This window comes from Protobothrops mucrosquamatus, unplaced genomic scaffold (assembly GCF_001527695.2).
Source record: "Protobothrops mucrosquamatus isolate PMUCROS unplaced genomic scaffold, P.Mucros_1.0 scaffold428, whole genome shotgun sequence".
Classification (NCBI taxonomy): Eukaryota; Metazoa; Chordata; class Lepidosauria; order Squamata; family Viperidae; genus Protobothrops; species Protobothrops mucrosquamatus.
This window is the reverse complement of record NW_015386753.1, coordinates 73,607-90,796: the sequence shown is the minus strand read 5'-3', so window position 1 is coordinate 90,796 and position 17,190 is coordinate 73,607. Positions and strand designations below refer to the sequence as shown.

General features: G+C 41.4%; 1 protein-coding gene across 1 annotated transcript in view; it reads right to left on the bottom strand.

Moving 5' to 3' along the window:
• SLMAP (sarcolemma associated protein) overlaps window positions 1–17,190 on the bottom strand; it is an 87,227-nt gene extending 70,037 nt beyond the window's left edge. Inside the window, exon 1 of the mRNA XM_015816328.1 lies at window positions 16,404–17,190. Coding sequence (XP_015671814.1) covers window positions 16,404–16,601 — 198 coding nt within the window. The 5' untranslated portion in view covers window positions 16,602–17,190. The remainder of the gene's footprint in view (window positions 1–16,403) is intronic.

Here is a 17,190-nt window from a genome sequence, read left to right as displayed (position 1 = left end):
AACCCCCCCGTCATACGATAATGTCTTACAAAATCAATTTGTAATTTTTATATCCTCTTACAAAGTTTAGAAGGAATAACCTTGTTCTCCAGGACAGCTGCATATAAATTTATATATATATTTATAAATAATGTAAAGAAACAAATAAAAAAATACCTATGACGTGAATAACCCACCAGCATTCACAATACTAGTCTCCCTACTAGTCTAGAAAGTGTTTGAGACTGAATACATACCTAATCTTAGGCATGGCATTTACCATGTATATATATACAAGAGATTTCATTAACTGCTCCCCTTCTTAGGTAACAGAAAAAGTTTTGATCTTTGAAAAGGCAGAACTCTGGAGATTTAAAACAAGAAGTTTTTCTCTCTTGAGTTCAGAAAGCAGGAAGAATGCACCCTCTCTCCAGCGGATTGATAAATGATTGGAGGAGTTATCCCAAATACACAGGGTAAGTCTAGGGACAAAGGACTATATAATTCAGCTTAACTGAATTAAGAAACAGATAGCTGCTCTAGTTAGACACTGCATTAATTCTAATTTCTACTGCTGTTTCCCTGGGCAAGTAGAACCCTCTGTTCAATTTCAGACTGTTTTCCAAAAGATTTGTCTTCTTTATTAACTTACTGTGAACTGAAAATCTAGCTTTCTAATTATATTGGACCACCACTATCTTGTGTGCCAATACGTTAATGGCCTGTCCACTCACTGTTCAGGCCTGGCTGCACAAGGAGGAACTAGGGAGGTTGGAGCCCTGGCTGTAGTAGTGCCTCAATGCAGAGCTGCACCTCTCTGAAGTCATAGCAAGGAGATGGAAGCAGCAATGACGGGCAGCGGCTCCTCAGAAAGTTTTATGATTTAATTCTCCAAGGGAGGGAGGGAGGCGAGGGAGAGAGGGAGGGAGGGGGAGAGAGGGAGAAGGAGGGGGAGAGAGACAGACAGACAGACAGATTTCTACAATTTTGTTTCCAGAAAAAAATGCCAAGTTACATACACACACACACATATACCTAAGTTTTCTCATTTTTCAAAAATTAACAAATGAATATTGATATCATGGTTGACATGAATAATTGCAAGCAACACTAAGGATGCAGTCACCTCAGGATTAAAACCAAATATTGTTCTAGTTAATTAAAAATGCTGCCAGCTAAATTGCCAAAATGAAATGACTTTCTTTTACAGAAAATGTGACTTCATTTATTAAATGTATGATTAATGGAGTACCTGATATTCATTTTCCTCATTTTTGACTCGGTAAGGATTTTTGTATCAACATACAGTATAAAAGGGCTTCAATGTTATTATCTTTATACCAGTGAACCAGTTCTCAAGCATCATGCGTGATGTTTTGAGTTTGAAATCCTTAGGTCAGTGGTTCTCAACCTGTGGGTCGGGACCCCATTTGGGGTCGATCCACCATTCCATGGGGGTCGCCAAGCAAGGCTGTCCGCCATTTTTTTTGTCCACCATTTTCCCCTTTTCCGGCGGGTGCCTTACCTCCCTTGGGCTGGGCCAGCTGGTGGTCGGCCTGCTCCGTCTCTGCCGCTTGCCAGCTACGCCTCGGCCGGCGCAGGGGGCAGAACCACGCATGCGCGACACTCCCGGGCAGGGAAAGTCCTCGACTTACGACCGGTTGGGTAGTCCTCAACTTACGACCGGTTTAGTCCTCGACTTATGACCAGTTTAGTCCTCGACTTACGACCGGTTTAGTCCTCGACTTACGACCGGTTGGGGTCACGGCATTAAAAAGGTTGAGAACCACTGCCTTAGGTTAAAGCATTATTTTTGAACTTGCACCACTTGTTTAACTATGATTCAGAATCAAGGTCTTTCCGAGGACATGCTGCTGTGCTGCTGCTGCTGCTGCTGATATTCCCTCAAGAGAGATCTGACACAGAAGGAGACATTTTCTGATAGTTATAGTGAGAACAATTAATCAATGGAATAGCTTGCGTCCCAGAATTGTGGGTGCTCTATCATTGAAGGTTTTCAAAAATAGACTGAACAACTATTTGACCAGGATGGTATAAGGTCTCCTGCCTTGAGCAGGGGGTTGGACTAGAAGACCTCTGAGGTCCCTTACAGTCCTATGATTGTATGTTCTTTGTTCAGCTTCAGGTGACTAACAGATAGGTTTTTCTCTGTGACTTACTTAGCCAACCTTAAAGCAAAGAGTCCAAGATTTACTTATCTCCAGAGGTGTCAGATGCAAAGGATCAGGACCATGTGTTAAGTTGTAGTACAGATAATTTATTCAATCTAGTCAACTAATGGTCAGCAGTAAATTGGCACTAGATAAGGATCAACAGAATTGGGGGGGGAAATGGACTTGGATCGTTTATGGCAACTGTAAAGATGACATATTTAACTTTGCTCATCAGCTCTGCCTGCTCTTCTCCTACAAGAGACACACATTTCTGAACCTCATCCTGAATCTATCCCAAATTGCTGTATGTTTGTGATCCTAAATGAAGTCTGTACTTCTTGGATTGAGGTATTTTGGACAATTTTCAAATTTCAATTTTTATATTCAATATGGGCAGATCCTTAATTAGACAATTCCAATGTTCATTTGCAAATCATTCTTCAGAATAGACAAATCTTGGTTGCACCTGCATCTGGAAGCCATTACTGTGTATCATGCATATCTAAATATCATAATATTTTCCAAATAACTTCATAATGACTTAACCAGCTATCATTTCTTCATCGCTGACTGATAACAGCCAGATCTGGAAACATCAAAAAAATTTTACTGAAGCTGATTACTACACTACCAGCTTTTGGTAAACCTTGGCTTACGGTTTACCATCATGTGCAAATAAATCATGACTGAAAGTCATATCTTAATATAATGTATGAAGCTAATCTACAGCAATCTGTTTAATTCTGTTGACTAAAAAATTGGTTGGATTATATGCAAAACAGCAAATCATGAACCTACTGTTCATAAACCACAATTAGGTTTAGCAGTACAATGTGTGAACCTAAACATATCACAATATAGTTGTGTGTGGTATGTAAACTCAGTGTACCAAATGTTAAATATACCAAGGTACCCTATATCAGTACTGGTGGTATTTTGGCACTTGGCAGGTGGTATGCGACCCTCCTAGAGAAGTGGTAGCAGGGGGGGGGATGAATGAGCTGAAGCGGCGGCAGCACTGCACAAGCTGAGGGAGAGACAGCTGGAGCTGCAGGGCTGTCGGGGCTCAGCAGAAGCCCCAGGATCTGCGCAAGCGGCTACAAGCTGATCGGTGCTTCTGCGGGGCTGTCGGGGGTCAGCAGAAGCCCCAGGATCAGCGCCAGGCTCCAGCTGATTGGCGCTTATGAAAGCAGTGTGCAGTTGGAGGTGTATGGAAAAGGAAGGGGGGGAGAGGAAAGGATATAAAAAGAGGTTTTGGCGGGAAAGGGCCAGTGAAGGGCTTCCCCCGCCCCGGGCATGCGCACAGGAGGCGGCGAGTGCCCAGCGTCCCTGCTGACCACTCAGAAACAAAAGAGGCAAGCCCAAGCCAACCGGGCACTGATTTGCAACCTCGTAGCTACCATCAAAGCCAGAACGCACTCAGCCTTCAATCCATGAGACAGCCCTGTAACCAGCGATGGGCTGCCTCACCCCCGCCCCCACCCTGCCTCCTGGGCGTGTGCAAAGGAGGAGGCGGGCGCACGGGGCCTGGTGTCCCTGGGGGCTGCATTCTGAGCACTTCGCAGGTTTATTTTTTTTAGGCTACCAGAAGCTCCAGGCAGGAGGCTTCCCATTTTGACCCCTCCACCCGTCGTTGCCTCTGTGCCTGAAGGGCCTCTGCGTGGCTCTTCAGTTCACCTCTCCCAGACCCGTGCAGCCCAAATGTGGAGCTTCTGACCATCAAATGCAGACCCTTCTATCTGCCTAGAGAATTCTCTGTTACCATTATCACAGCTGTGTATATCCCTCCTGATGCAAACAGAGAAGAGGCCTTGAAGGTTCTCCGCCATACCATCAGTGACTTACAAACTACTCACCCAGAGGGTGCATTTATTGCAGTGGGGGACTTTAACCAAGTGGATTTGAAAGCTACCCTGCCACATTTCCATCAATATGTGGACTTTGCAACCAGAGGGGACAATACACTGGACCTTGCTTATTCCAACATCAAGACGGCTTTCAAAGTTATCCCCCGCCCTCACCTGGGCTCCTCTGACCATCTCTCAGTGCTGCTTATTCCAGCATATAAACCTTTATTAGTCAGAGTGAAACCTACAGTAAAGCAGGTGAGGGTTTGGACAGAGGGAGCTATAGAAACATTACAAGACTGCTTTGAGTGCACAGATTGGGGCATGTTTAAGGAAGCAGCTACTGATAACCAACATACAAATGTTGAGGAGCATGCCACCACGGTGTCTGCATATATTCAAAAGTGCATAGAAGATGTCTGTGTCCTGAAAAGCATTGTTGTGAGGGCGAATAAAAAACTATGGCTGACTTATGAGGTCCGCAAGATGCTGAAAGCACGAAATGTGGCTTTCAAATCTGGTGACATGCTGGCACTTAGAACAGCCAGAGCAAATCTGAAAAGTGCCATAAAAGGTGCAAAGCAAGCTCATTGCCAGAAAATTCAAAACTTTTTTCACAACCCAACAAACACCAGGCGAATGTGGCAAGGGATCCAGGCCATTACGGATTACAAGGTGGCTCCATCGAGATGCAAGGATGACATAGACTTCCTAAACAAACTGAATGCATTTTTTGGTAGATTTGAGGCATCAAATAGCACTCCTGCCAGGAAAGCTGTGCCCCATCCTGATGAGCAAGTGCCAAGCTTTGATGTCACCTCTGTCCGGAAAACACTGCAGACAGTTACCATTCGTAAAGCAGCAGGCCCAGATAACATCCCTGGACGTGTCCTCAGGGAATGTGCAGAGGAGCTGGCTTGTGTTCTCACAGATATTTTCAACCTCTCATTGCAGCAGGCAGTGGTCCCATCGTATTTTAAGATGGCCATCATCTTGCCAGTGCCAAAAAAAGTCCACAATTACAGGCCTCAATGATTACCGTCCGGTTGCACTGACATCCACCATTATGAAATGCTTTGAGAAGCTGATAAAGGACACTATTGTATCTAGCCTCCCGCCAGCATTTGACCCGCTTCAGTTTGCCTACCGACCAAATCGCTCTATTTCTTCCGTTCTCCATCTGAGCTTGAAGCACTTAGAGGAAAGAAATACTCATATGCGTTTGCTGTTTGTCCACTTCAGTTCAGTGTTTAACACAATCATTCCCCAGCATCTAGTACACAAACTGGGCCTTTTAGGCTTAAACACTCCTTTGTGCAACTGGATTCTTGATTTTCTTACCAACAGGCCCCAATATGTGCGAGTTGGAACAAATACCTCTAATACCATTTTCTTGAGCACAGGTTCTCCTCAGGGCTGTGTCTTAAGTCCGCTGCTGTTCACCCTATTGACTCATGACTGTTGTGCCAGGTTTGCCATCAACCATATTGTGAAGTTCGCAGATGAACAACAGTAGTGGGCCTTATTCAGGATGACAAGGTGGAAGCTTACCTCAAGGAGGTTGAGGGGTTGGTGAATTGGTGTAAGGAAAACAGCCTAGTTTTAAATACCGGAAAAACCAAAGAGATCATTGTTGATTTCAGAAAACACAGGCACAGCCACACTTCTCTGTGCATTAATGACTCACCTGTGGAGATGGTTACCAGCGTCAAATTCCTGGGTGTGCAGCTAACGAGTAGGCTGACTTGGTCTCTCAACAGTGAGAAACTGGTGAAGCGGGCATAGCAGCGCCTGCATTTTCTGCCTCACATGAGAAAAGCACATCTTCCTTCCCCTGTCCTGACCACTTTCTACAGGGGGACAATCGAGAGCATCCTGTCATACAGCATCACAGTCTGGTTTGGAAGCATCACTGCTTCAGATAGGAAGGTCGTACAGAGAGTGGTGAAAATGGCCGAAAAGATCATTGGCAGTTCCATCCCTCCCATCCAGGACATGGCACAGAAGCGCTGCTTGAGCAGGGTCCGTAAGATTGTCTGGGACACTACACATCCTCTTCACGAAATATTTTCCTTGTTACCTTCTGGGAGGAGGCTTCGTGGTATCCGTAGCAGAACATCCAGATTCAGCCATAGTTTCATTCCATACAGCATTAACCTTGTGAACTCTCAAGCTTCCTCCTTCCGTTATATATTCAAGATGGACAATATTTAATATTTATTTGCTACGTATATGTAGGGATGTGGGTCTATACATATGTTGTTCATAGTATGTTTAGGTGTGCATCATGTATGTGTTTCACTTTGAGAGCGGGCAACTAAATTTCATTTTTGATGTGTGTCGTTGTGCCCACAGTAAAAAAATGACAATAAAGGTTATCTTATCTTATCTTATCTTATCTTCCATGGGGCTGGGGGCGGGAGCAGAGAGGAGCAGGACGTGATGCGATTGGCAGCATGTTAAGAAAAAGAAACAAGTACTCCAAAAAACCAGCTTTCATTAGTTTGCAGCCTGCCATCACAGAAAAACCAGCTTTCATTAGTTTGCAGCCTGCCATCTCTGTTGTGGGTGTAGGGCTGCAAGAGGTGAGTCACCCCCGCATGCACGCACACACGCACACGCACACACACAAACATATGTGCAGGTCTGGGAGAGATGAGCTGAGAGGCACAGAGAAAACAACAGTGGGGAGGGGTCAAATGGGAAGCCTCTGCCCACTGCTGCCTGCCTGTTGCCACCTCTGCCCAGACCCTCTGGCAGCTTAAAAAAAGGAAGGAAGGAAGGAAGGAAGGAAGGAAGGAAGGAAGGAAGGAAGGAAGGAAGGAAGGAAGGAAGGAAGGAAGGGTTATAATGAGAGGGAGGGTCTGAGGGAAGTCTGCCTTAGCACATGGCCACAACCAGCCCTGCTGTCCTTTTGCTATCCCCTTTTCCCCTCCTCCTGACTCTCCTGGTGGTCTCCCATCCTATCGTTGACGATGTTTTGGTTATAAAGCCAGGTCTCCTTGCATGGAAAGGGAGGGGGCCTCCCTCTGACCCATACATTTTGCCCTCTCACACAGACCATGAGCAACCTGGCCAAGGAGAGCAAGCCAAGCAGCAGCCTTGAGGAGAAGGTAAGCACAGCCAGGCGCCTCTTGGGGAAGGCTAAGCTGAGCTGGGCACCTCCCTCCACTGCACCGCCGGGGGTCCTCCGCGTGGCCTGAGAGCAAAGGAACCACTACCGAAGGAATTAAAACAGATACTTTTTTCCTTTTTTTTTTTTTTACAGTTTGTAACATTTTATTAGATTGTGGAATAAAATACAAAAGCAAATAGTAGGACACAGTGGGGAGGAAGAAGGGAGAAAAAAGTGAGGGGGAGAAGGAAAAAAGAAAAGGCGCTGACTTCCAACTTCCTCTGTTGCAGTAGAATGAAGCATTAACATCGAACCTCAACTTTTTACTTTTCCATAATAGTATAAACTAGCTATTTCTATAACGACAAATGAATCTAATGAGTAAAACCCAAAATCCCACCCCCTTTTTTTCAGTCATCAAGTTTTTGACATCTTGCTAAGCACTGGTGGTACTCGAATATTGTCATGTCCTAAAAGTGGTACAATTTGTGAAAAGGCTGAAAAGCCCTACCCTATATCTAACATTAGCCAACATGTCAGTCGGAATAAAAAGGTAATTGTTTTCCTTTACTTTGTAATAAAATAAAAATACTAAAGGTGTACAAAACTTTTCAAGAGTCTGAGCTCAGAACAGGCTGTTCCCACCACACGGAAGCTAATCCAGTAGTACTCCAACATTGACATAAGTACTATTTCCATCATAGTTATGAGGCAGTTATATCAATCTGACTGATATAATCATACACAATATATCTTTCTTCTCTCCTGTGAATGCTTGTAGTAAAATTTGTAGTAAACTTCTATTGTTAATTATTACTGTCAGTTAATTTTCCCATTTAAATTTAATATGACCCCAACATTTTGGGTTCCCTCAATATATTCCAATATGTATACAGACATAAGCAGGAATATTTGACAACAATTTAATTACAAATGTATTTTGTTGCTTGCTGAGCTACTGTACTAAGGATGGTAGGGACAATGGTCTGAGAGGTGCTCTTAGAACTTGACTGCTTGCACTGCAATTAGCACTGACAGCTTCCATAATAATCCCTTCCTGTTGCATGAGGTTGCATGAGGTTAGGCTGGATGTGTGATTCCTGTGCTTCATTTTTCTGTCATTTCCTGTTTGAACTGAGCACAGAATCTTAACGTTAGGTTATGTAAAATGTTGGATGAAATATTTTGTGATAATATTTTTTGTGTTGTTAGTATTGCTAATCAATAGTGATAACATCAATAATGTTATGCATGAATGAGAATTACAAAAAGTAATAATACTGAATATCCATAATATTCAATATTAGTACCTTCTGTAATTCTCATTTGTACAAAACTATGTTTTAAATGAACAATGAGGTAAGGGCATATTTAGATTTTGTATGTAAATTATACCATACAATATGAAGAGAAACAAGAGTATTAAATTTAAATTGCCTCTTATATAAACTGCTTTGAACAATTTGTGGAAAAATGGTATATAAACAAACATATTACTAAAGTGACTATTATTATGAAAAAAATGACCAATCTCAAAAACAATAAATTATGTATCCCTGAAACATTATCTTTATTCCACATAGCTATCACAGAGCTCATTTTAATTCTTTTTACCTAACAGAACCAATTCCTGGTTCCACAACACAATATGCATTTACATTCTATTTCTGCATTGGAAGGTCTCATTGGATGGTCTCAAACAATGCTACAAAACTCAACTCATCATGCTTGATCATGCTGTAGTCTGAAACTAAAACAGTCTCTTCACAGGTTCTAGCATAAACTAGCAAAAGGCAGCCCACAGAATACTATGTAGAGAAAATTTCATATACATCGGTTCATAAGATACGGCCAGGGAAGGCCAGAGCACACACACTGCACATACAGCACCACAATTGGCCGGAGGACAAGGGGCTATAGATTAATGATAAGAAAATAATAAAACTTGAGAGAAATAAGGTTATTTGGGTATCTGCTACAACTAACCAATATCTTTTAAACTATTTTTAATTATATTTTCATACTAATTTTTAATGGCTTTATGGGACTAAACGTTATCAGTTTTACCTGTCCACCATTGTCACAAGAACCTTTTAGCCTTGACCAGTTATTTGAGATTATCCACTTTAGTACCGCTTTATAAAACCCTAGTAAGACCACACCTGGAATACTGCAACCAATTTTGGTCACCATACTACAAAAAAGATGTTGAGACCTTGGAAAAGGTTCAGAGAAGGTATAGTTTCTCCTGCTTGAGCGGGGAGGGGGGGCTGGACTAGAATAGGGCTTTTCAACCTTTTCAGAGATTCACTTTTAGGATATGGCAATCTTCGAGTACCACCAGTCACCTAGCAGGTAGATGTGGACTGCTCGATGCCAATCACTGGACACAGCTGACTCGAGACAGCTGGATTGGAAAGGAACAAGTCGCACCAGCTAACTCAATGTGGGGACAACTCAGTGCCCCACAAACTCGCCTCCCCAAACTGCTAGCAGCCAAGCACATGCGGGTGCACACAAACGCGCACACACACATTCCAGGTTTGGGGATTTTTATCCAGAGAGGAAGGAGAGGGCCTTCTCCCCAAGCCCAGGCATGATTGGCAATTTTCTAGCTCAGATGTGGATACAAGTCTCCAAGCTTGGAATGTGTGTGTGTGTGTGTGTGTGTGTGTGTGTGTGTGTGTAGCATGCTAAAGAGATGTTCTTTTCCCAATCCCAGACATCGTTGGTGTTTCCCTGTCCGGTGCCCCCTCCCAGCAAAGCAGAAGATGGAGGACGTTTGCAGGAAGCAGTTTCCTCCAAGTCCAACTTCTATCTTGACAGATCTCTGGAGAGCAAGAGGAGGCGGCAGGGGAGCAGCGGTCCCAGGTCCTGCACAAGGGACGCTGGCCCTTCTTGAAAGGGAATTCCCATTTCCAATCATGCGTGGTAAGAATGCTGGCTTGTTGGGGCAACCTTCCCTCACACAGTTCCCCTGCCACTCCCTCCTCCTCTCCAGAGATCTGCAGGGGAGACAGTAATCTGGAGGGCAGTGTGCAGCCTCCATATTGGCCACTTCTGCCTCTCCAAGCCCTCCTCAATTAAACATACATTATATATAAATTAAACACAGGCAAAAAGAAAACATAGTTAAATCACTAATTACAGCTCTTCACATATTTTCTGGAAAAACCACCTTTATTGATGTTAGGAAGGAAGAGCAAACCTTATTAAGGAACTCTTAACAGGAGGGGAATTTAAAACCCCAAAAGGTCTCGTTCTTTCTAATCTGCCTTCCCTTTGAGCCTTTAGTTCTTATTATTTTATTATTATGTATTTAAGAAGATCAAAGGCCTCCGTAGCTCAGGATACTCACCCTAAAATCAAAACCCAGAAAAATTTAGTTAATCCACAATACCGCCCTATGAAGAATGAAGATAATCTTTGGGCCCTGAGAGCATGCAGGTGTCAGGTCAGAATATTAATGGCACACCTATCAGCAACTGGAAGTGCATAAGTCCATGTACTTCCCTTTCCTGTCTCACAACTTAATCGATACATCCTTTAATTTTCAGACACATCTTTTTCTCATAAGCTCCTTAAAAACCAACAAGGTGTACTGTAATTAGCAGGAAAAATATATTTAGCACTTCTGAATTCTTTCCCCAAGGGGGACAGGAAAGTTCACAGCCTGCAGGTTGCTAGCAAAGTCATCAAAGAATGTAGTTATTGCTGCTAAAGAGAAGAATAAATGACGAATGAATTTTGTAGCTCTCTCCTGTTACTACATCCTCTTACCTCTAGAATGTGGCCTGGGATTGCACAAGGGGCTAGCTAGGCGGTTGAGTAGTTTGCAGCCAGGTGTTCAGTATAGACCTTGCCAATGTGATTTTAATAGCCCAGAAAGGGATACGAAAACCTGAGGAAAATTTTGCAATCAATAAACCATAATAGACTACGCTTATTTTGCCCTATTTTGATTCTCCTCCTTAGCAGCAGCCCATGGATTTTAGAACTGCATGGCCACAAAGATAGAGGCCTCCAGCCTCCCAATCCCTGCTTAGAGGGGGATTTGCATTTCAGCGAGAGTGAGGCCATACGCCACCAATCAAAGGAAAAACCTGGATCCAGCGGCCGGGCCAGAAGGCAGCCCAACCATCGCACCCCTCTGGTTCCTTCTCCTCGGTCCCAGAGCACTGACGCAGTTGCAGCTCCTCGCCATAGCTGGAGTGGGATTTGCAAGTACCTCCGTCCGCTTTGTTCTGCAAAGCGGCACTCACCCGGCGCTCCCACCTGCCGCCATGCCGACAGCCCCGAGTAAAGGCCGAGCGCTCCAGCCTCGCCCTGCCAAGGAAGGTGGTAGCACCGAGACTACAGCAGATTTGCAGCTTGTCAGGGGCACTCAGAGGCTACTCAACTTCACTCCGGAATTTCGGAGTTGGAAAGCGGAGGGGCAGCGCTGTGTTTGCAGGCCTGGCGGCACCTGCTGCAAAGCCACCTGCTTTCCCCCCCCCGCAGCTACTTCCTTTGGAGACTTCCTGGTCCCGACAGGCCTGCTGGCATACATCCGCCTGCTTCATCCTGCAAAACGCGGCTCACCCGGCGCTCTCCATTCTCACACATACGTTCCTCCAATATCCTCCCCATTCACACACACGTCTCTCACCGCTTCTCTGGCAAAAGTCTTTTCTCTTCTGCCTCTTTCTCCGGAGTCTTTTCTTCTCTCCCTCTCCCGCCAAAACTGCCTCCTTTTATAGCCTCTCCTGTCTCTGCCCCCCCCTCCTTTCTCTTCCGGGTGAGCCGGAAGTGCCGATCCTGGGGCCTTTGTCTCGCCCAAAGCAGTCCTGCAACTCCTGAGAACTCTCTCACAGCAAGTCTTGCACTGCGCTGCTTTGGCTTGTTCCCTCCTCCCACTACACTTGGCTGGGCTGGGCAGGGCCACGTACCACCTGCCAGGTGCCAATGTACCACGGGTGGTACGCATACCATCGGTTGAAAAGCCCTGGAGTAGAAGATCTCCAAGGTTCCTTCCAGCTCTATTCTATCCTATCCTATCCTATCCTCAAATGTCTATGTATGCATATGCAAATTAACACATGCATTTTAACAATGACCTCGTATTAAAACTGATAGCCTTCTATTGGTTCCACTAATAGTTACTGTAAGTCAACAATTGAATTAACATTAACTAAAAATGCTTAATGCCCATTTTAAGTCAACACTGGAAAGCTAAAAGGTGAACTTTTGAGCTATATATAAAATTTCATTAAATTGTCGAGGTTCAAGAAAACTAAAGCTATGTGAATATACTGGAGCACCTCCAACAATTACAGTATTAGCTCTGCAGCAATGACTACATTAGTATCTCTGCAGGAAAATCCTGATCAGTAGGCAGTTAACATCTCTCAGCTATTAATTGCTGATGTCACTTCTTTTCCAAATTCTAAAATAAAATGCTGTTAATAATAAAGCTGTTTTAATTTAATATAAGAGGAACAATTTTCTCCTCTTGTAACTAATGCTTTCTCTGTAAATTACTGACTAGACACTGCTTTTGAGAACATTCAATATCTGGAGAAAGAAATGCCTTGCAACACTTAGGAACACAGATTAAATCTGACCAAAATATTGTACTTTTTATCCCAAAATAATTCGTCTGATTTTTTATTAATTGAAACTTTGATTGTTTAAGATATTGTACTACATTACGTGTTAGGTGTTCCCATAAATACTCCTAAATCAGACATATTCAACTCTTAAAATATTTAATAGTTACAGATTTTCCATTCATCAGATTTGATATAAATGTGGCAAAAGCCTGAACCCTGGTCTGATGTTAATTTACTGTGTACAAGTGTTCAGATGTAGAATATAGAATATTTAGCAATTGACAAATGATATTCTAGGGTCATTATAGTCTTGATAATGAGCAACTGACTATAAATCACAGATCACAAATTGCACAAGGTACATATATATTTTCTCAGACTGCTTTCATTCTTTGACAGAATCTAAATATGTAAACATAACCATAGTAGCAAGGATCACTTTTCTGCCAAAATCTCTGCTACACAATAGAGAATACAGGTTAGACAAATCATTCTAGTGCCAGCAGTCACAAGGCCAATGGGATGGTGGGGGCCAAAGCATGCCAGAGACACCAAACAATAACATGAAATCTATCTTTTTACCCTTGTGCAACCTCAAAAATCTCAAGAATGATTCTGCTAGTTAAAACTATGGTAGCACCTAATACTCTTTATCACTATTGTGACTGCCAGATGAATAGAGTGCAAGTGTGGCCACATTATCTTTCAAGGCCATCATGGAGGACAGTGATCCTGCAGATACCAGTACCAACTATGAAAGCATTAAATAATAAAAGGCCTAATGTTTAAATTCAGATTAAACAGCTCTCAATCTCATTTCAACCATTACAATATTTGTGCATTTCAAATTCAACTATTTATAACTGCTTATGGTGGCTCCGCTGTTCTCCATTCCTATTTTCAAGAGTTCATAATATTGAATTATGTTCAAGAGGGAAAAAGTAAGCACTGCTCCCTATCCACTGTGAACTAAGACAATTACCTGTGACAACCAGTAGGAAGATAGCTTCAAGTAAGTGCATCCACTTTAGTGTGAGGTGAAAAGGGACAACTACCGGTAAATAAATCAAGATATGCAAAATCTCCTATTTGTTCCAAGATTGTAGTAGCCATATTGAAACTCGAAATTGTACCTCAGCTGAACAATCTACCACTATGCAAAACTGTAGTATAGTTTTAAAATAATGTATAGAATTATGTCACAGATATAGAAACATACTTGCAGAAAGTATTTCAGCATATTCAGTCTAACTAGAAAGATTGATTTTAGGACTGAAGATAGACTTTAGTGACAAATTAACCAGTACTATTTTAATACTTTGCTCCTTATTTAATGTTAATTTTCACTATTAAAAATAACTCAAAGTGGGACCTTTAAAATATTACAAGAAATGTGAGTGGATTCTATATTTTGAACTGTTAATTTGCACCTTAAATACAAGTTACTCTACATTAAAGTCATATGACATTCATGTTACAACTTTTCAGTTTGTTCTGTTTTTTTCTATTGCATAATGTACAAGAAAAAAAAACATCTTTATCATGTCATGCCATACTGTGCCAGGTGGTAATTTTTGTTAATATATTAATTAGTAGCCTTCACCAAAATAAACCAAAAGAGTAAAAGTATTTTCAAAATAAGAAATGCATACTAACACTAAAAACTTATTTTATAGTCACTGAAAAATACTACAAGTATTTTTACTTACAAATTACAACCATTCATTTAGTGACTGGTTGTAATCACTGAATGAATTTTCAAAGTTACAACAGCACTGAAAAAAGTGACTTGTTTTTTACACTTATGACCATTGCAGCATCTTCACAGTCACTTGATCAAAATTTGGATGCTTGGCAACTGGCATGTATTTATGACAGCTGCAGTGTCCCAGAGTCTGACAAAGAAAATCAACGGGAAGCCAGATTCACTTAACAACCATGTTACTAACTTAACAGTGATTCACTTAACAATGGCGGCAAGAAAGGTCTTAAAATGGGACAAAACTTACTTATCAACTGTCTTGCTGAGCAAGGGAAATGTTGGGCTCAATTGTAGTTATAAATTGAGGATTACCGGTACTTTAAACAAATGTAATTACTGTACAACTTGGATAGCTAAAGCATTGATTTGAACATATTGCAGCATCTGAATATCCTATTTTAGTTTCTACTTGAGAAAAGTAGGTATTATGGCATGCTGAACATTTAAGAGTATCTGCCTTTATACCACAAAGACTTTTAATATAAGCTAAAGCTAATGCCTATTCAACCCAACATAGTCTTATCAAAAAAAGTTTTTATAAGAAACCTAGACTTTTCATTGTATCTTTCAGGAAATGATTGACTTGTTTTAAATGATATTAGTGACAAGTTTGATCACACCAAAGTCAATCAGTTGAGAACTTAGTTATGATTACTTTGTGTACCACTGATTTTTAAAAAGCTTAATTTGTATCCAACCCACTGTATACATTCCATTACAGTGCTAATGTAAACTACAATAGCTAGTACAGGTATTTCCAAATTTTTGTGTTAACTACAGGTAGTCCTCGACTTACAACAGTTCATTTAGTGACCACTCAAAGTTACAATGGCACTGAAAAAAGTGATTTATGACCATTTTTCATAATTATGACCTTTGCAGCATCCTCATAATCATGTGATCAAAATTCAGGTACTTGGTAACTGGTTCATATTTATGACTGTTGCTGTGTCCCAAAATCATGTGATCATCTTTTGTGACCTTCTGACAAGCAAAGTCAATGGGGAAACCAGATTCACTTAACAACCGGGTTACTAACTTATCAACTGCATTAATTCACTTAACAACTGTGGCAAGAAAGTTCGTAAAATGGGGCAAAACTCACTTAACAAAAGCCTCACTTAACAACAGAAATTTTGGGTGCCATTGTGGTCCACCTGTACTTAAAATTAAATTGTGTATTCTTAAAACTGGAATATTCTTGCTTAAATATATTTTAAAACATACAAACCAAATAAGGAAACATTGTTCAGATGTGTAATCAGTTATATTTTATGAAAGATGAATATAACGATAAAATATGCATCTGCTTGCCATGTAAAGTTGGAGGTTTAAATTATAGCTTCAGAATATTTAAAAATTACTTCAGTATTGCTTTCATCAGAATGACAGGCAAAAAAAACTAGCTGCATCATTAGCTGCAGCATTCAATTTTAAAAAACTGGAACATTTGTCCAATTTTAAACCATATTATAATCAAAAAAAACATTTAGGCATAGATAGTGGAGATAAAAATTGATTTATTTTTTAAATTAAAAGATTTATTACAGAAGCAATGAGTAAGGTACTTCTGATCAGGCATGGAAATATCTGCTATTCTTCAGACATCAAATTATATAGTACTAAAGCAGTGTTGGAGACAATAAGTCAATAGTACTATTTGAGATGGATGTGCAGTATCTGCATACAAGCCATTTCTCAATTTCGAGTCTATAATAGTGCAATGAGAAGATTGTTGTCAGAATAAATTCAACAATTATTTCTAACACTTTACCAGCTAATATGGCCTATTTATTGATAAATAATTTCTTAAAAACCATTACCTTGGGCAAAATTTTATAAAATCAAATCAACATTTCAATCTTTAGAGAGTTAGCAACATTAAAGTAATATGCGTGATCATAACATTTTCTTGAGAAATTTAAAATGTCTTACCTTTCCAGTCTTGTGGTCAAACCAGACAAGTGCATGATTCCTAGACAGGACTTTACAGTCAAAGGTGGCATTATTTTGAGCTGGTCGACATCGAGCCACCGATCGTCCAATTTTGACAGGCTCATCCAGGTAGACATGGCGTTCTTGAAATGGATGAGAGTTCGGGCGGCAAGTAAAGATAGCCAAGGCTGAAGGCATTGAGGATAGATATGTGGTGCCACACCAATCAGGAAAGAAGAGAAACTCTTCTTGATCCAAGCCCCCCTCCACAGTTGATAAGCAAAGCTCCCACTATACTTCACATTAAAGCAGGACAAACATTACCTGCCATCCAGATCTAACAACTCATACCTCCAGTCTGTGAACTAAAGCAGGCAATAATCCAACAGAGAAGCCCCATTGTTTTCTTTAATAAGGTCTGTGGCAAGCTTAAGCAGTTCCGCTTTAATCCATCTCCCTCAATGGTGTGAACAAGCAGACGACCATTCCAAAGAGAAACAATAACTTGTTCAAATTAAGGTGGAGATAGTTATAAATCCAAGTGAATGACTCACACAAAAATACTTGTTTGGGATGTACGCACTCTTATCCTCTTCCGTAATCACTGCCCAAGCTTTTCTTCACCAGAGAAACAATAAAAAATTTCAGAGAGCGAGACTCAAAGAGGTTTTTTACAAGACAGGAGTAAGAACTGGAGAATGAGCCAAGGAGAAGTCTGTGGTTCGTCCGTTTCACACATCAGCAGGATCAGGAAAGGGAGGATGCCTAGCTAAAAAAAACAGGTTCT